Source organism: Giraffa tippelskirchi, chromosome 11, assembly GCF_054371585.1.
Source record: "Giraffa tippelskirchi isolate mGirTip1 chromosome 11, T2T-mGirTip1v1.2.pri, whole genome shotgun sequence".
NCBI classification, from domain to species: domain Eukaryota; kingdom Metazoa; phylum Chordata; class Mammalia; order Artiodactyla; family Giraffidae; genus Giraffa; species Giraffa tippelskirchi.
The window spans coordinates 85,438,599-85,459,287 of record NC_137285.1 but is presented as its reverse complement, the minus strand read 5'-3'; the positions used below and the strand labels follow the sequence as shown (position 1 = coordinate 85,459,287).

Sequence of the window (20,689 nt, the reverse complement as noted above, 5' to 3'; positions counted from 1 at the left end):
CTTCCTCTTCTTTGCCTTTTTCTTTCTCTGTCTTCAGTATGGTTTTCAGATGAGAAAATCATCTGGCGAAAGGGTTACAATCTAAAACTAAAATCTTTTGGGCTCATATTTTAAGATTGCCTCTTACTCTGGAGTCAGTGGGCTTTGTAGTCACTGAATTCTCCTGCTCAGCATGCAGCCTCTGAGCCGGGCTGTAATTTGTCTTCCTGCCCACCTTCATCTCCCGACTCAGCTCCTGGAAGACAGATTATGTATTCAATTTGATAGCTCCAGAGCTTGGCACAGAGCAAGACAGTATTAATGTTGGTGTTGATATAGCATGTCTATTGGCTCACTAATTGCAAAATTCTGAAGACTGAGGGGCTGGATGTTTGATTTGGGAGATGAAGATTGCTGATAACAATACTTAGACAAGAATAAGGGGCAGGCTTAATCCTTGGGGTCAATAGGAAGGAAGGTAGGACTCCCTGCGTGTCTTTATGAGGTCCCTGCATAGCCCTAGAGGTGAGTGTGGTTCTCTGAGTGCATAATGTTTTTAGAAGATAACATCCAGGGTTGTTTATCCTGTCTGTTCAATACTGAGCATTTTGATGCTAGTAATTTTACATTTATGACAACAGTTTGTGCACGGTTGTCACCCTTAAAACTCATCGTTAATAGAACTTTGTGGCTGTTTCCACTCCTGCGCTGGCCCTTTCACTTTATCCACTTTGTACTGTTTAGTCATGCCTTTATGTGTGGTCTTACCACTGTGTCCTCATTATAGGATATGATGTGTAGTTGCTTAGTTCCTTGATTGTAACATAAAACTTGCCAACCTGGGACTGGTACCAGTTGGTTTTCTCTGGTTACTATAAATTGCTCAAGTTATTGTTTCAGCAAAGTTTATAACAACCATAGTAATTAAAAGTTAAAACTTGTCTTAAAAGCAGTAAGCTTTTTGTTGTTGGTGGTAGTGGTTTACTTATTTATTTTTTATTATTATTTTATTTTAATTGGAAGCGAATTACTTTACAATATTGTAGTGGTTTTTGCCATACATTGATATGAATCAGCCATGGGTGCACACCCCCCTCCCACCTCCCTCCCCATCCTGACCCCCCTCCCGCCTCCCTCCTCATCCTGAACCCCCCTCCCCATCCTGAACCCCACTCCCGCCTCCCCACCCCGCCCCCATCCTGACCCCCCTCCCGCCTCCCTCCCCATCCTGAACCCCACTCCCGCCTCCCTCCCCATCCTGAACCCCCTCCCGCCTCCCCACCTCCCCGCCCCGCCCCCCATCCTGACCCCCCCTCCCGCCTCCCTCCCCATCCTGACCCCCCTCCCGCCTCCCCATCTCCCCGCCCCCCCCCCGTCCTGACCCCCCTCCCGCCTCCCTCCCCATCCTGACCCCCCTCCGCCCTCCCTCCCCATCCTGACCCCCCTCCCCCCACCGCATCCTGACCCCCCCGTCCCCCCACCCCGTCCTGACCCCCCTCCGCCCTCCCTCCCCGTCCTGACCCCCCTCCCGCCTCCCTCCCCGTCCTGACCCCCCTCCCGCCTCCCTCCCCATCCTGACCCCCCCGTCCCCCCACCCCATCCTGACCCCCCTCCGCCCTCCCTCCCCATCCTGACCCCCCTCTCCCCCCAATCCTGACCCTCCTCCCCCCACCCCATCCTGACCCCCCCGTCCCCCCACCCCATCCTGACACCTCTCCGCCCTCCCTCCCCATCCTGACCCCCCGTCCCCTCACCCCATCCTGACCCCCCTCCGCCCTCCCTCCCCATCCTGACCCCCCCACCCCATCCTGACCCCCCTCCCGCCTCCCTCCCCGTCCTGACCCCCCTCCGCCCTCCCTCCCCGTCCTGACCCCCCTCCTGCCTCCCTTCCCGTCCTGACCCCCCTCCGCCCTCCCTCCCCATCCTGACCCCCCTCCCGCCTCCCTCCCCATCCTGACCCCTCCGTCCCCCTTCCCCATCCTGACCCCCCTCCGCCCTCCCTCCCCATCCTGACCGCCCTCCCGCCTCCCTTCCCGGTGCCACACAGGGACTCCCCTGCCATCCAGTGGTTAAGACTTCCTCTTCCAAAGCAGGGGGTGTGGGTTTGATCCCTGGTCAGGGCGCTAAGATCCCACATTCCTCATAGCCAAGAAACCAAAACATAGAATAGAAGCAAAATTGTAACAAACTCAATAAAGACTTTAAAACTGGTCCATATTTAAAAAAAAAATTTTTTTAAAAACAATACACTGCATACATCCTTTGACTATAAATGTCCCAAATCCAACCTAAGGCTTTGATGCAGCCTTCTTTCTCTCACTCTGTTGTATTTATTTTTAAGGGGCTAACATTTCAAAGTTAGAAATTCAACTTCATAAACAATTCTATATGCCTAATAAACTCAGAAGATGTTGACAGTAATCATTTCATGCTAGCTAGCAAACTGATACAGAAATGTTAAATAGAAGCCAAAATGGAATCATTTGATGATGAAGTCACAAAAGTGAACATGTCACTGATGAAACCAAATAGCTTTATGGCGCTTCGCTTCTGTTTCATTCGAGTTCTGTCCCCAGCCCTGCTTCTCTCAAGTTTCTTGAAATTCATTGTTCATATTTCAGAGGATCTCCGGATCCTTTCTGGGCGCTTACCTCTCCAGAACTAACCATCAGATAAAGCAATTTATGGATTCGGGAAATACCGAGTTTTATTATGGTACAAAGTGAGCTGAATTCTGCTTCAAGGCCCCGCCCCAGAAAGAATGCTAAAAGCAGCGACCCTTAAAAATGCCCAAGAAGACAGAGCCTGGGTGGTCCTATGACGGTGACAGTAGGAAATTTGGGAGTTTTGCGTCATTTGGGTGTCATCGCAGATTCAAATGGAGCCAGTTCTCCCTGCCTGCTTCTTCCTGGCAGTGAGCCTGAGCGTCCGTGTAGGAGTTACTTTCTCACCGCAGAGTATTTTTCCTTCCTCACTGAGTATGTGACACAGTCAACAGTTACCAGCTTAGATCCAGCGGCACCAAAGATGGCCTGGTTTGGTCATAGAAAGGTGAGGCAGAATTTACTAGATGCTGGAGTTGGGATGTGAATTCCAATAGGCTTGAAAACTCTGGTTCTTCTGCTGTGCCCTGTTATACAAGCTTGAGAAAATTTAGCAGCAGCTGTTTTCCTTATGCCAGACAGGGCTTTGGGGCAAATTAAGTTAATTCAGAGATTGGACCCTATGATGTCACCGTCTGTATTGGTGCCAGAAAGTTTAGGGAGCTAAGTATGTTTGTTATGTTATCCCAGGTTGATTCCCTATAGAATCTTACAGAACGTTTCATGTCAACCATTGGCTTTGATTATTTATATATCACTTGCCCTGCTGCCTTAAAGCTTATGCAGAGCAAGCATCAAATTCCATTTCTCATTGAATCAGATTAAATCAATCCCATTATTTTCACTGGAATATCAAATGCTTTTGTCCTACCTTCCACTTAAAAAACAAAAAAAAGCAAAAACCTTTGTGTTTGAGCTTGAGTATATTTATTCAAAATTGGCTTTATGAAGTCCAATTCATAACACGTTTCTTTGCAAAACTACATTTCTGTTAACTTCTTCAACACATTTTGTTGTTGACTTATCACATGTAAGTACTTGGGCTAATTATAATAAATAGAACAAAAAGTGCATTGTCTAAAACTTCAGATTGGATTTTTATAATTTTTTTGCCCAGGAATAAATGCGACTGCAAGAATTAATAACATATTTTAAATCAGATAAGATGACTGGAATCAAAATGTATGTTTAAATTTATTCAGACATAGTTCAAATTACTGAATGTAAATCCTTTTCAAACTTCTACAAAAAGAACTAAGTACTTTGGGAAAATAAGTGCATTGTTTCTCTCTAACAGCACTGTGATTTAAACAGTTCTCAATGGAGTAAGTTTATAGCCAAGAGGACAAGTTGAGCTTTTACTTAACCTCTTTCAATGAGTAACATCTCTTGCATGTACCCAGGTCATTAAAAGTTCTGATGGCTGCATTGTTTTTTATTTTAAGGCTTTAAAGTTGGATAACTTTGGGAAAGTTAGTATCAAATAATACCTCTCATAGCCATCTCTTTGTGTTTTGGAAGAACCAGACAAATTTTCTAATATGAAATGTTTTGTGAAATCTGAAGTATTATTCAACTGTTAGCTATTATTCTTTTCCATTGTAATGAACTTATTTCCAGCTTGTCCTTTTTCAAAACAAGCATTTTTCTTGTGATTTATTTTAATCTAAAAAGCATAGCTATCCTATAGGGAACTGACTTTCTTGAAAAATAGTGAGGCAAAAAGTTCCTGCAGAGGCTGACTAATCATCTGTAGGGAATATGGAGTAATACTTTTCTTTATAGAGTGAACTAAATGACCTCTTAGTTTTCTTCAAACTGTAGGGTTCTCTGATTGCTTAATTTTGTAAATTTTTAGAAAGATACTCCCTTTTGCTGTTTCTTGGTTTAGAAATTATCCCATGACTTTTGGGAGTAACTCTTTATTCCTTCTAATTTTTTAATGATGGTCACAAAGAATTTGCTTTTGTATCTGGACTAATTTTACAGAGCAAAATGAAGCCCATGTCCCTGTTTGGGGGTTACATATTATTTCAATGATTGATACATTATGCATTGTATTGAAAATTATAAATTATAAGAAATTACATTATAAATTATAAGAAATTAATCATTAGAAATCATAAGAGATTAATCAGAGTATCTTTTTTACTAGCTGATCTACCTAAAGCCAGATTAACAGTAAGATTGTAGGTATTTGCAAGATTGCAGTAATGGTTTAACTTTTTTGAGAAGAAAGAAATTATAGTGGGCAGAACACTCAGGTTTATACTTTATGTAGATTATCCTTGATTTAAAATGAAGATTTCTTTCAGTACCATGTTAAATTGAGTAGTTTAAAAGAAAAGCACTAATTAGGAATTAGGAGACTTGAATTTTGAGTCATGGCAGCTTCCAAGTGGGGTCTTACCATGTAGTCCAACTCTCTGTCTGCCACACCCTTTCCAGTCCCCTGCAGTTAGTACTCACCCTGTCTTCTACTCAGGCCAGAGGGGGAGAAACTCCTCTGAGGCATTCATTTCGGCTGTCCACAGCTCTGTGTGGAAGTTCTTTATTGAACATTTCAGTTGTTACTGACCGAGTCTCGTTTTGAATACTGGCCACACATTGACTTCAACTGTGAAGTCCAGGTTCTTAGAAAGTTCACTGCTGGATCTCCATAGCTTCCCTTCTCCAGGCTCATGTAGAGCTGATGGAATCTAATCCTGATCTCCACAATATGCCACCAGATATTTATCCCATCAGAGATGAGTTCTCTCTCCTCACCTTCATTCAAACCTCTTGAACCCTTCTGTCTTTGTTTTCTACCTTTTGAAATGAGGTTAGATGATTTCCCTGGACCTTTTCTAGCTCAAAAAGCCCTGCCTTTCTTATGTGGTAATTTTAGCATTTTCATTTGAAGCCTTTGTCTAAGATGTGGGCTATGATGCAATATAATTGCCTGAAGTCAAGTGATAGATGCGGAGACGCACCACCCAGATCCCCCTTCCGGGGAGACTTGCTGTCCCTGCTGTTGGAGTTCTGTCGTGAGCAGACACCCACGGCTGTCAGCTTCTTCCCAGCTCATGGGTCTCTCTTGGATAAGGACACATGCAGGCAGCCCACATGCAGTGGATGATAGAAGCAGGGCTGAAAAGGAGTGGAGAACCCGCTCCAGGACAGCTGGAACCGATGACTCTAGCTCCCGAGTGCCACGCCTGGTGAGCCTTGGCCTGTGTCCTCGCAACACAGCTCCGCATCTCTCTTTCCAGTCACGGAGAGCGCCCATCTGACAGCAGTGTGCCTTGTAAAAATGCTCTCTGTTACCCTCTCAAGTTGCATATTTTATTTAACAATGCTTTTCCGTTTCTTTCTTTCTTCTTTTTGCTTTTTCTTTGAAAGCTGTTTTCAGAGTAATAGGACCTTCCTCAGGGTGAAAAGCGTTAAGACAGAGAGACATGGAAGCATTTTAAATAAGAAGGTACGCTTCACCGTGAAGTTTAATGCCACACACGTCATTTAGGGCTTCACTGTCTTTGACCACCATGAAAAACAGCCTTTCCCTTTTCAGTGCTTTTCCATAATTTAACTTGACGTACATCCGCAGGCTGCACCAAACTTTTTGTCCATAAATGATCATTTCAATCTTTGTAAAAGTGCCCTCAAAATGACAACTTAGACTTATATTTTAGAGAAAACTGGGATTTTATGAAGCGTTGAATAGAGAAGGGTAGAATAGTTGACCTAAAACAAAATGGAGAGTGCTGTGAATGTGTGTGGGAATGTGTGGAGGTGTAGTTGTAATTGTACGTATTACTTTTCCTTCTAGCGCTGGCATTTTTTGGTCACTTATTAAAGTATATTTTAAGTGCCTGTGGAAAATGCAAATTACCATCAGTTTCATGGCATTTAAAAGGATTCTGTTGACTAAACGGAACCAATTTTTTGTTTTATCATAAAAAAGCTTAAAATAACATTCCAAATAGTTTACCTTTTAGAATTATAAAAATAGCTGACTCTAATTCTTTACAGAGTAAAAAGGATTTAGTAGGGTTCTTGAAAAATATGTAACATTGTAGAAGAAGCAAGAGTATCTGCTTCCTAATACGAAGAAGGGGGCTGGTGTATTCAGTGGTGATGGTCACACTGGTGCTGGTGGTATAGTTCTAATATCATATTTTTATAATGTGTGAAAATCTATTGGGTTTGGTATTTTCACTTCAGAAGCCAGTCTTTTATCCTGTGGGTTCCAAGGCACTTTATCAAAATTTCTATTATGGTATTTGCTATAGGAATTTCTGTTGTGCTTTGTGGAAATATAAATACTGAATTCTCTCCTCTTCTTGAAAATAAGATCTTCGAAATAAAGCTGTGTCTTAAATAATATAGTTAGAGGCCATAGTAAGTGTTTAGTGAATATTTAATGAATCACTGAGGTGGTTGAATGTGTTAGGCAGTATGAGGAAAGTAAAGGCCAAAGAGGTTGAAAAACTTTCCCTTTGTTAGTACATTTAATAAGTGGTCTAGTCTACACTCTAGTTTTCAGATTTAATCCAGTTCTCTTTTATTATTACCCTATAGATATTTAAAGTTGTTTTTTTTTGTTTGTTTGTTTGTTTCTGAAAGATGAAAATCAGACTAGTCTTGACAAAGTCTGTATGTTCTCTTCAGTCTTTCCTCACTTCTGGCAGTACATTTTGTTAGTTCATGTATGCATGCACTTTCCTCATTTCCTTGACTTAATTGTTATCCTTCCTTGTCCATCTTTCCATATTCTGGCCATTCTTTAGAGTCCAATTTCTCAGATCTGTATCTAGTAACAGATAGTCAAGGCCAGCTTTTAGAACTTTACCATAGTCAGAACGCTTAAAAACTTGGCATTTTCTGGCTGAAGTCAAGTCAGGAAAGGAATAGGATGGTAAGGAACAAATTTGAAGAAACAAGACACAGAATCCCAAGGATGGGGAGATGGCCCAGACTTAGAGACCTAAGCAATAATGGCAGCACTCTGATGATGGCAGCTCTGAGGAGTCTGGAGACAGATTTCCCTCATGCGATCACATCTTTAATTTTTTAATTGAAATATGGTTGATGTACTGTATTATATTAGTTCTAGATGCATAACATCTAAATGCATTATGAAATGATCAAGAGGAGTCTACTAATCATCGGTTTCTGTATAAAGTTACTACAGTATTGTTGGCCTTATTCCTTATGCTGCTACATTATATTTCTGTGGCTTAATTATCTCATGACTGGGAGTTTGTACCTCTTAGTCCTCTTCAATTGTTTCCCAACCCCCCACCACCTTCCCTATGGCACCTCCCATTTTGTTCTTTGTATCTCTGAGTCTTTTAAAATTTTGTTTGCTTTGTTTTATAGATTTCACATTTTAGTGTGGAACCCTGTATATCATCCCATGTTCTTGCAAATGGCAAGATTTCATTTTGTGTGGCTAAGTAATATTCTATTATCTATTTATATGACATATATGCTTCCCAGGTGGCACAGTGGTAAAGAATCCGCCTGCCAGTGCAGGAGATGCAGGAGACGTGAATTCAGTCCCTGGGTCGGGAAGATCCCCTGGAGTAGGAAATGGCAACCCACTCCAGTATTCTTGTCTGGAAAATTCCGTGGACAGAGGAGTCTGGTGGGCTACAGTCTGGGGAGTTGCAAAGAGCCAGACACAACTGAGTGCGCGCGCGCACACACACACACACACACACACACACACACACACACATACACACACACATATACACATATACACACACACACATACACATACATACATACACACACACTCATCTTCTTTATTTGTGTATTGATGGACACTAAGCGTTCTTCCACATCTTGGCTGTTATAAGTCATGCAGCAGTGAACATTGTGCATATATCTTTTTTAATTAGTGGTGGTGTTTTCTTCAGGTGAATACCCAGATGTGAAACTGCTTGATCATCTGGTGGTTTTGTCTTGAATCTTTTGAGGAAACCTCATGCTATTTTCTGCTTGGGGCTGCACCGACCTGTTATTACCAGCAACAATGCCCCAGGGCTTCCTTTTCTCCACATTCTCACCAACACTTGTTATTTGTTGTCTCTTTGATGAGAGTCATCCTAAGGAGTGTGAGATAATATGTCACTGAGTCTTCGATATGCATTTCTCTGATAATTAGTGATGTTGAGCATCTTTCTATGTGTCTGTTGGCCATTTCTGTATCTCCCTTGGGGAAATGTCTATTTAGATCTGCCCTTTTTAAAGTCAGATTTCTTTTTTAATATTGAATTGTATGAATTATTTATATATTTTGGATATTGACCCCTAATCATATTTATTATTTGCAAATATCTTCTCCCTTTCAGTTGGCTGCCTTTATGTTTTATTGATAGTTTCCTTCACTGTGAAAAAGCTATTTAATAGTTTGACCTAGTCCCATTTGGAGACAGATTAAAAAAATATATTGCTACGACCAATGTGAAAGAGTGTAGTACCTGTTTTCTTCCAGAAGTTTTAGGATTTCAGGCCTTATGTTTAAGTCTTTAATCCATTTGAATTTATTTAAAATCATTCTTTTACATATAACTCTTTTATATGGATCTGACTAGCTTTTCCCGGATTCTCTGATTGCTGTGGTGAGAAATTGCGTAGTATACTGAATAAAAGTGGTGAGACTGCTCACTGTTACCTTGGTTCTGATCTTAAGAGGAGATGCTTTCAGCTTTTTGTGGTAAAGTATGATGCTCGTGGTGGGCTTGTCATATTTGGTCTTGCATGTTCTTCTTTTCTTAGTTCTTTTAGGTGTAAGGTTAGTTTATTTTAATTTTTTTTCCTTTGTTTCCTGAGCTAGGCCTGTGTCACTATAAACATCCTTCTTAGAAATGCATTTTCTGTATCCCATAGGCTTTTGAACATTGTATTTCTGTTTCATTTTCATTTATCTCAAGGTTTTTTTTTTCTTTCAAGATAATTTAAAATGTTCTCTTGATTTCTCCAGTGCCCCATGGGTTGTTTGGTAGCATATCCTTTAGACTCCAGGTGTTTGTGCTCTTTCCCCTGTAGCTGATTTCCTGTTTCATACCATTGTGGTAAAAAAAGATGCTTGTTGTGAGTGCACTCTTAAATTTACTTTGACTTGTTTTGTGGCCTAGCATGTGATTTATCCTGGAGAATGTTCCATGGGCACTTGAATGACATTCTGGATGAAATATTATTGAATGGAATGTCCTATAGATAGCTATTAAGTTGATATGGTCTAATGTGTCATTTAAGGTCCCTTGCCCATTGGGTAGGATCTCTGCTGTTGGGCTGTCTCACGCATTTGTGGGTCACTGACCTGGGAACGTGTGTCCTGACTAGACCACATCTGTCTCCCTCCTGCCTGTCTCACTGTGACTCCGTCTGTTGTGTCTTTGCTTGGGGAGCGCCTTTCCTGCTGGTCTCAGATCATTCTCGCAGACAGTGGTAGAGGGTAGGTCAGGGCTGCTCTCCCTCTGCCATCTCACTGTGACTCCATCTGTTGCGTCATTGGTTGGAGAACACCTTTCCTGCTGGTCTCAGGTCATTCTCGCAGACAGTGGTAGAGGGTAGGTCAGGGCTGCTCTCCCTCTGCCATCTCACTGTGACTCCATCTGTTGCGTCTTTGGTTGGAGAGCACCTTTCCTGCTGGTCTCAGGTCATTCTCACAGACAGTGGTATAGGGTAGGTCAGGGCTGCTCTCACGCTGCCCATCTCACGGTGACTCCGTCTGTTGCATCTTTGCTTGGGGGGCACCTTTCCTGCTGGTCTCAGGTCACTCTCACAGACAGTGGTGGAAGGTAGGTCAGGGCTGCTCTCCCTCTGCCATTCTGACCCCGCCACTTGCCGCCGTTTCTTCTGAAGGTCCGTGTTTTTGCCTCCACTGATGGCCCTTCATGATCTAAAGCAACTCTGTGTCCAGCACCTGATCCTTAGTGTTTCACTTCTCCCGAGTTTCAGGCCGGTGATATTTCAAAAGTTCTTTTATGTTTATGTCCTTTCATGGTTTAAAGGTCTAGTTGGTTTTTGATGACGCTGTATATTATCCTATAAGTTCCGTAAGTACTGAGTGTTCATTATGTGCTGTGAACTATATTGGTTTGTCCAAAAAGTTCATTCGGGTTTTTCCCTAGGATGTCATGGGAAAACCCAAAAGAACTTTTTGGCCAACCCAATACTAAATGATTTACAAGAGATTGCCTCAGTTACTTCTTTTAAGGACTTCTTGAAAGTAATAGAGAAATTGTTAGTCTCTCAGTCACGTCCAACTCTTTGCAACCAGCCCACCAGGCTCCTGTGTCCATGGAATTCTCCAGGCAAGAGTACTGGAGTAGGTTGCCATTCCCATCTCTGGGTAATATTCACAACCCAGGGATCGAACCCAGGTCTCCTGCATTGCAAGCAGATTCTTTACCATCTGAGCCACTAGGAAGTTGAAAGACTTCATAGGTAGCACTATTTTTATTTCTATTACACAGATGAGGAAAACTGAGAAGTAAAATCACCTGTTAAGGCTTCCATAGATATTAAGTAGTAAATCAGGATTTGGAAGCAGACAGTATGATTATCACTAAAGGATGTGCTCATAACATATTATGTGGTATAGATGTACCGTTTTTATGTAATATTATTTTTTAATCAGTAAGACAGATTTTAATGGTTTTGAAGTAAAAATTTTGTTTAAATGCTACCTGAACTATCCTTGTGTTCTGTGCCTCTGGCAAACACTAGTATTTTATTAATTTTATATCAGTTTTACTCTTTCATAAACTCCATTGCTGAGCAATGGGATACCCTATTATTAAGGATACTCATTAAAATAATCTAGTATCTAGAAGTCTTCTGGGGAGGTGGGTAAACGGCAGTGTGTTTTTCAAGAAGGAGCTCCAAGTCTTTGAGGCCTGCACCTGCTTCACAGGTATGTCATCTCATCACTGTGTTTCTCTCCAAGAGAGATGTTGTGGTTGACAATGAGAGGGCTCTTAGCATCTCACAACAGACAAGGAAAGTGCATGGTGGCATCTCTCCCTTATCCACAACTACTTCCTGGCTTTGAGATTATTTTCTGGATGAATCTGATTCTTCTGAGGCATATGAGACCAATGAGAAGGAATGGTTCTCTTCTGATGTGGGTAGTTTTCCTGTACCACCAAGCAGCTCATTCTTAGACTATCTGCGGAATAGTGTCAGATCCCACATATTAAGGGTTCAGTCCTACAAATCTGTAGTGTCCACCCCCACCCTGATCCCCAGACACCAATGGCAAGTTCAAATTGTCACCTCTGCTTCTCACTGACTCACTATAGGTGGGAGGTTCCCACAGCCCTCTCCTTGAATTTGAATAATTGTCGAGAACAGTTTACAGAACTCAAAGAAGCATTATACTTACTATATGACTCGTTTATTATAAAAGAATACAATTCAGTAACAACCAGATGGAAGAGATAGGTAGGACAAGTCATGTGGGAAAGGAGGATGCAGAGCTTCCATGCTCTCCTAGAACCTCTACAAGTTCGTCAACCCTGAAGCTCTCCAAACCCTGTCACTGTGAGGTTTATGGAGGCTTCATTACTTAGGCATAATCGATTGCATCGTTGGCCATTGATGATTGAACTGAATCTCCAGGCCCTTTCCCTTTCCTGGAGGTGCGGGGTGGGGGAAAGGTGGTGGAATTGAAAGTTCCAACTCTCTAATCACATAATGGGTTCCATTGACAACCAACTTCCATCCTTTGCGGCTTTTCAGAAGTCACCTTGTTAACTTAAACTCAGGTGTTAATGAAAGAGATGTACTATGGATATCAAGATATATTTATCATTTTTGTCATTTGGGAAATGCCAATGGTTTTTGGAAACTCTGTGCCAGAAATGGGGGTGAAGACTATATATTTCTTATTATAAATCATAATATCTCAACTCTTAGCCCCTCCCCCCAAAAGGAAAGTATTTACTAAAATATGACTTTATTTTAGTTCCAAGCAGATATTTCATAAGGCTTTTATCCACAGAAGAATCAGGACCAAAAATCCTTACAGCCTGTAGCAAATTCCTTTTATGTTCCTGGCCTTGTCTCTTCCAAACCCAATCCCCCGAATTGACCCAATTTGTATGTATTTCTCAGGCTATTTGGTCTAAAAACATTTACTGACCTTCTACATGGCAGGTAGATATTTTTCTTAGACTTGAAAGTACAAAGATGAGTATGTTGCAGGAAATAACTCAAAGTCAGTCACTACTGATGGGTGAGATAGAGACAGCGTACATATGTGTGCATGCGTGCGTGCCCAGTCACTTCAGTTGTGTCTGACTCTTTGCGACCCCAAGAACTGTAGTCCTCCAGGCTCCTCTGTCCATGGAATTCTCCAGGCCAGAATACTGGAGTGGACTGCCATTCCCTCCTCCAGGGGAATCTTCCTGACCCAGAATTAAAACAGCATCATCTGCCTCTCCTGCATTCCAGGTGGGTTCTATATCCACTATGTCATGATAAATGCTGGGTTAGAGGTATATGTATATGGAAGGACTGATGCTGAAGCTGAAGCTCCAGTATTTTGGTCATCTGATGTACACAGACGACTCATTCGAAATGTTCCTGATGCTGGGAAAGATCAAGGGCAGAAGGAGAAGAGGGCATCAGAGGATGAGATGGCTGGGCGGCATCACCGATGTAATGAGCATGAACTTGAGCAAACTCCAGGAGATGGTGAGGGGCAGGGAGTCCTGGTGTGCTGCAGTCCATGGGGTCACAAAAAGTTGGACATGGCTGGGCGGCTGAACAACAACAGAGGTATACGTAGGTACATAATGCTTTGTGGACACAAAAGGCACTTGATCTAAAGTGGAAGTCTAGTCTCTGAAAAGGTGATGCCTGAGGTGAGTCTTGAAAGGTGAGTGAGAGTTTGCCAGGGAAGAAGGGCCTTTTGGGCAGAACAGAGCATAGCAAGTAGGCAAGAGGTGATGATGATTTGTGGGAAGAACCTGAGGTATGCTGGTGTTACCAGAACATAAACTATGAAGTTGGAAGTGTTGGAGATGAAATCAGAGAGCTATGTCAGTGCTGCATTACCAAAGGTCTTATATGGTTTGCTAAGAGAGGACTTTTCTTCTGTAGTTTTGGGAAAATTTACCTAAGGAAATATGATAGTAAGAATTGTGTTTTAAATTAATTATTTTAACTGAAATATGGATAACCAGTAGGGACAAGAACACCACCTGCCAGTAGACCAGGTCAGTGCTAATTAGTTGGAAGTTTAGCTGGGAGACCTGAAGGCCCTAAATTATTGCAGTGAATTTGAATCTAGAAGAGGAAGTTTTGAAATATACTTTGAAGGCAAAAATCATAGGTAGAACGCATGGATGTAGATGTTAGGGAAAGGGAGCAATCTGAAAGAATGGCAGGTTTCCTGTCTTAGTTCTTAGACAAAGCTGTTTTTTTTCCCCCAGCTTTGTGTTCGTTCACATGCGTTGACACCCCTCATGTCCATACAGTCACCAAGTCATGAGTGATTTCCCGAATTGGTACCTTTGTGTTTACTCCTGTATTTTTTTTTTTTTTTTAATTCAGGCCCCAGTTGTCTCTTGGCTCTACTTCCACTCTCAAACACCTCCTTCATTTTGCTGCCAGAGAAATATCACTTAAAATAAATCTGATCTTTCTCTGTCCCTAAGTTCAGTTCAGCCGCTCAGTCATGTCCAACTCTTTGCGACCCCATGGACTGCAGCATGCCAGGCTTCCCTGCCCATCACCAACTCCTGGAGCTTGCTCAAACTCATGTCCATCAAGTTGGTGATGCTATCTCATCCTCTGTCATCCCCTTCTCCTGCCTTCAATCCTTCCCAGCACCTGGGTCTTTTCTAAAGAGTCAGTTCTTTGCATCAGGTGGCCAGTATTGGAGTTTCAGCTTCAGCATCAGTCCTTCCAATGAATATTCAGGACTGATCTCCTTTAGGATGGACTGGTTGGATCTCCTTGCAGTCCAAGGGACTCTCAAGAGTCTTCTCCAACACCCACAGTTCAAAAGCATCAATTCTTTGGCACTCAGCTTTCTTTATGGTCCAACTTTCACATCCATACATGACTACTGGAAAAATCATAGCTTTAACCATGGATGGTCATATAGATGGTCCATAGATGGACCTTTGTTGGCAAAGTAATGTCTCTGATTTTTAATATGCTGTCTAGGTTGGTCATAGCTTTTCTTCCTAGGAACAAGCATCTTTTAATTTCATGGCTGCAGTCACCATCGGCAGTGATTTTGGAGCCCAAGAAACCTCCCTCCAAATAAAAATCTACAAATGATATAAAGCATAGTTTTTAGGGTCTAAAACTTTTCAGCATGTGCAAAAATCTTATTCTTTGGCAGCCATGATTTAACTGCCAAATAGCCTCTTTGCACTTTGAAGTAGTCAAATAATTTTTGGTCCTGACCCATGTCTTGATTTACATTGATTGTGCGCTGGTCCCCTTTGTCTGACTAGTGCATTTTATTTTTTGCTTTGCTTTGTCCCTTTACCCTGCTAAACTATTCGGGCCTTAAATATACACAGTATATCTTGCTCATGTTTGTCCCCTAGAGACCTGATTGCTCAGTATTCATTGAATAAATAAATCAGAGTGTTTGGAAGGGAAGGGTAGCCTTCCCTAGGTCATTCCTAGAGAAAGGCACTAAAGAAAAAAAAATGTATGGAATAAAATGCTGTGAACCAAAAGCCCTGTATAATGTGGGCAGAGGCTGAACAAGTTGCAGCAATGGAAGTACCTGAAAGATATGCCTTCCATTGTATGTATTTTTGAAGGAGCATGGTGGAGAAGGCAATGGCACCCCACTCCAGTACTCTTGCCTGGAAAATCCCATGGACGGAGGAGCCTGGTAGGCTATAGTCCATGGGGTCGCTAAGAGTCGGACACGACTGAGCAACTTCACTTTCACTTTTCCCTTTCATGCACTGGAGAAGGAAATGGCAACCCACTCCAGTATTCTTGCCTGGAGAATCCTAGGGACAGCAGAGCCTGGTGGGCTGCCGTCTATAGGGTCGCACAGAGTCGGACACGACTGAAGCGACTTAGCAGCAGTAGCAGGTGGGGCAAGCTCACTGCGTCCTGGGAGTAATCTGTTGCTCTGAAAACAGATACTTTGTGGCTCCTGATCTGTATCAAATTATAACCAACAGCGGTCAGTTTCTTGAATATTCTGCTTACTAGTTGGTAAGTTGTTTTATATTGATTGATTCAGGCTGTAAAAAAAAGTGATTCTGTAGGCTTATCTCTAATTCACGCTGTCAAATCTGGTGTCTGACTCCTGTGTTTAGAAAGTATGATAAAAAGAAGTCATTTTTATAAATATAAATGGAACTGATTATGTATGACGTCTGTCTAGAACCAAATGAAGAAGAAAATATTCACAAAGAAGGACTTGTAATTGCTTCTAGACAAGTCTTAAAATGCCAGGGTTCTAGTCAGTCACCATAATTCCCTTAAACTGTCAAGTTAGCTATTGATTTTTCTCTGCCTGTAAAACAGAAGCAGTTTTTTATTTCTGGCTTTCCATGTAAACCCCGTCACGAGCTCTCAGAAAGGAGATCCCTGGACCGCTCGGTCATATTTGTTAGTTGTTATTACCTCACGTCTACCAGCATCGTCAGATATACCAAGTACTTGAAAAATTCTTCCCTATGACTAACCTAAATAACTCAGGTTTAGTCCATTTCCTTCTGCTGTCTCCTCAACTGGAGTTGGAGAGCAGGTGGTCACCATGTGAAATACTCAGATTTTACAGGCAGCTGGACGAACTTGTAAATCATTTCCTTCACCTTGGATTTCCCTCCTGTGCTCATCCCTACAGGATGCCAGAAGCGTTTGAATAGCGTGATTTCAGGTCGAGGGATCATTTTATAAGAAATGACAGAATCCCTTTTCAACCAATGCCACTCTTTAGAGAACATGTAGCAGAGTGTGTGTGTATGTGTTTCTTTATGGGGTTAAATTAGAGCTTTTTGAGTCTTAGGGTTTTTAATTGTACCTTTAGGCTGTTCTAGGAGAAGGAAATGGCAACCCACTCCAGTACTCTTGCCTGGAAAATCCCATGGATGGAGGAGCCTGGTAGGCTGCAGTCCATGGAGTTGCTAAGAGTTGGACACGACTGAGTGACTTCACTTTCACTCTTCCCTTTCATGCACTGGAGAAGGAAATGGCAACCCACTCCAGTATTTTTGCCTGGAGAATCCCAGGGACGGCGGAGCCTGCTGGGCTGCCATCTATGGGGTCGCACAGAGTCGGACACGACTGAGGTGACTTAGCAGTAGCAGTTAGGCTGTTCTAAATTTATTTTATTCAACTTAAACTTATTGAAGTTGTGCTTAAGGTTGGACTTATGGTAAAGAGAGAGGATATTTGGAATCTTGTTGTTGTTCAGTTGCTCAGTTGTGGCTGATTCTTTGCAACCCCATGCACTGCAGCATGGTAGGCTTCCCTGTCCATCACCATCTCCCGGAGTTTGCTCAAACTTATGTCCATCGAGTCAGTGATGCCATCCAAGCATCTCATCCTCTGTCATCCCCTTGTCCTCCTTGGACTCTGAGAGAGAACAAATAGATAACTCCTATTCTTGGCCTCTGCACTAAAATGAACTTTTTAATAAACTCTAAGTGTATTGTGAATAATACACAAAGTAGATTTGGTTGGGCTAAAACTTTCCTTTTCACTTATTTGAAATGGCCACGGTGAATGACCCAAAGACCATCAATAGGAGTTAAGGGGAGAGAAAACTTAGAATCAAAAATAATTGACAGAGAGCACAGATGGCTACACTTTTCATTTAACTCACTGAAAGAAAATTATATCCTTTGGTATAAAATTTAACTTCCTTTGAGAAGTAAGTATTTTGGATATTAAATCTATAAAAATTATAATACCTAAATATTTCTGTTGATTGGCATGTTAATAGTTGGAAGAAATAATAATATAAATTCATATTAATTAATTTTGGAGTTTTTGCAGTCACAAAACTAAACTTTCAGGAATTACTTTAGCTAATTCTATTTGGTAAGCTCCCTGATAAAGAATAATTCTATTTCATAAATCACGCTCTATATACACTTGGTGGAAAAATTTAATTTAGCTTTCTTCATTGTTCACTTTAACATCTTGGTTGTTTTAAGGCTCAAAACTAGACTAAGATTGTCATTAAAAATATTTGTTAATTATTTCTTGAGAAATAGTGAATTATTTCACACCTGGGAATTAAGCTTACATTTTACTAACCAAAGTCTTTTAGTTTTTCTATGTTATTTGATAAATGAGAAAGAGTTAAGCATTGTTTGTGAGTGATGTTTTTCACTTTTAGCACAATTGCATTCCATTACGTATAAAAGAGATTTCTCAGTTATCCCCTCTTCTACTCCTATGATCTGAAGAAGTGTCTAAATGTGCTCTGCCAAATAGTCCTTCAGGGTATTTCAGTTTGATAGCATCAGGTTTGACCAGCCCTCCCCTAGTTGGCATTGTTATAAACACGGTCTAAACTTTAGGAAGCTGTAGGAATGGTCACATTGGTGATGTTGCAGGAGGCGACAGGGACTCCAGACCACACAGGCTACATCTCACGAGGGTGCTCATCGTGTTTACAGGGTGAAACAGGGGACATTTTGTTTATAAATCAGAGGTGATATGTAGCTGTTTAAACCTCAGGCACAAACAGCACCAAATGCTCAACCCACCAGTGAAGAGTATATTTTGTGAATGAAAATTGAGATTTATTCTGAAGTTTGTGGCTTATGTCACGTGATGTGAAAGTAGCCAAGTGGTAGCAATACCACCCGGCCTGCACATTTAACTGCCAAGTAGACAGTTTTCAATGCTGGCAACCTGTGGCGCTTTCTCACCTTCCTTTAAGCATTTCATGTTCTTGGCAATTAGTGTGACATTTTGAGGACTGGATCTTATCTTTGGAGTATAAAACCCCAAACTCAATAAGACTAAGGAACAACTAAGATTATAGTAGCTGAAAGTGAACGGGTAGTTATTTCTTACTAATCCCCGCCTTACCGACTGCTGATATGGATCTTTTCGTAGTGGGGATCGTTTGCCAGCTGGCAGGCCCATGCCCTCAATGGCCATCCCTCTGAGGTAGTTCTTTTGGTGGGTATTCCGGGGAGAAGCTTTATGTAGAGCAGTGCTGCAGAAATAATCATGTTTGTGTTTTCAATAATCGAGCACTTCTTTATATGCTAGTTGCTTCCAAAATGTTTAAGCTGAAGTCATTGAGTACAACTGTTAGATAAGATGACCAAGGCCCCAGAGTTATTCAGTGTTCCAGGTAATACGATTGGTGATCAATTCTAGAGGATAGCCATGACTACGTGACAGTGGTTACAGAATGGGCTGGTTATAACTCATGCACTCAGCAGTTACACACTGAGACTTCCTTATTGGGAAATACCGTATTAGCTTATAGACTAGTAAAGGATTTCTCAGCCTCCACACTATTAACATGTTTGGGTGAATCAGTCAGTCTCTCTCTCTCTCTGACTCTGTCTCCTTCTCTCCACTCATCTGTATCCTAGGGAAGTCCTTCAGTCTGGCTGTTGAAATTAGACCTTTAGGCAGAAATACCTGCAATAATAACTTTTTCGTGGTACTGTTCTCGTGAAAGTGCAACTCTTTTTAAGAGATGAAGCTAGTGTTGGAGGTCAAGGAGGGCAGAACGGAGGAAATGAGCAGAAAGGGCATATTCTGCAGGGCCCGCTCAGACCCTTTTCTTCCCTTGGGCAAGCAAAGGTTGAGGGAGGAGCGTCAGGCATTTCTGGGAGGCTTCTGGAAGCCACCCCCACTGCAATGCTTCTGCTCCTATTCTTTGAACAAAACTTACTCACATGGACACATCTCCTTGCTAGGAGATTGGGAAATGTATTCTTTATTTGTGGCAGCTGTGTGCCCTGCTACAGTTGAGGGGTTCTATTACCGTGAAAAAGGATGGCACGCTGCCAAAAAGGGCTTTTGATAAAAGCAATAGAAATTTAGAATTCCATGAATTCTGCACACAGGAGATGGCTGTTCCAAGCTTGGACTCATGTGACTAATTCTTTGACCTTGACCAAGGCACTTCAATCCCATGGAGGACGGGGGTCATCTTCTTTTGAAATGTTAAAACTGAGCGGTTGTGTTAGTTATGCTCATGTTGAGAAAGATCTTGTAGTTTTTAGTCTGAACTCCATCCTTCTGCTGTTTGAGTGGCCTGTGGTTAATTTCCATGAACCTCTTTTTTCCACTGTATAACATGGGAGTCATGATAACGCACTCTTTCTTTCCTATTTATAAACATGATCTTCTTGAAAACCCTCTGATAGCTAAATATACAAAACAGGCTCAAGAGAGCAAGGTTGTGAACGAGTCTGCAAATCCCTTGAAAATGTTATACTTTCATTATCTAAAATTGCAAATATAGCGCCCTCAATAAAGATAAAATCTTATGTCCGCATCTTAGGAATGTGTGTGTTGGTGTTGGGCACAGTTTATGCTCTTCCCAGACCCTTGGGGTTTGCTCCGAAGAGAACTCTGGCTGAGGATTGTTGCTTCTTATTCCTCACAAGTAATGCACAGCCTCACGGTCCCGTGGGCTCTTCCCCATCGTGTCTGGACCCTTTATGGAGGGCCGGGGGGCCCTGGGCGCTGGCCTCTCCTACAGCTGTTGAGCAAGCAGATGACAGTCCAAAAAACTCAGGAGAGTTCTTATCCATGGGGCAGATAAATCCTTGCTTCCTCCTTGCTTACCCAACTGAAATGTCCAGAGGTGTGTTGGTTTTGTGAAACCTGAATGGAGGTGTGCCTTATTGCATGAGCAACTGGCTGTTTCTCCTCCTGTTTCTACGGTTAGTTCAGTAATAAATGCTTGTATCTTCCTTCCTCCTTTCCTGTCTCTCTTCCCTTTTCTCTACTCCTGCTCCCCACGGGTTGTATGCAAGCTGTAGCAGGCAAGCTTTGCCTCTGGCTCTGTTTTCTAGGAATTTTGCACTAAAAAAGTATAATATTAGCATAATATGTGAAATTAAATTCCAGTTGCTGTGACTTTCACTCTGGGAGTTAAGGAAAGACACCTCTGTCAGTTTCAGTCCGATGCA

The 20,689-nt window shown here is 42.0% G+C and overlaps 1 protein-coding gene across 7 annotated transcripts in view; it reads left to right on the top strand.

Annotated features, from left to right (window-relative positions):
- ARHGAP42 (Rho GTPase activating protein 42) overlaps positions 1–20,689 on the top strand; it is a 343,088-nt gene that overhangs the window by 218,921 nt on the left and 103,478 nt on the right. Inside the window, exon 1 of one of the 7 annotated variants that reach the window (XM_081545991.1) lies at positions 2,497–3,030. The exons of the other annotated variants lie outside the window; for them this stretch is intronic. Within the exon in view, the coding sequence (XP_081402117.1) occupies positions 2,797–3,030 (234 nt within the window). The 5' untranslated portion in view covers positions 2,497–2,796. Of the gene's footprint in view, positions 1–2,496; positions 3,031–20,689 lie in introns of those variants that run through there. 7 annotated transcript variants of the gene reach the window in all.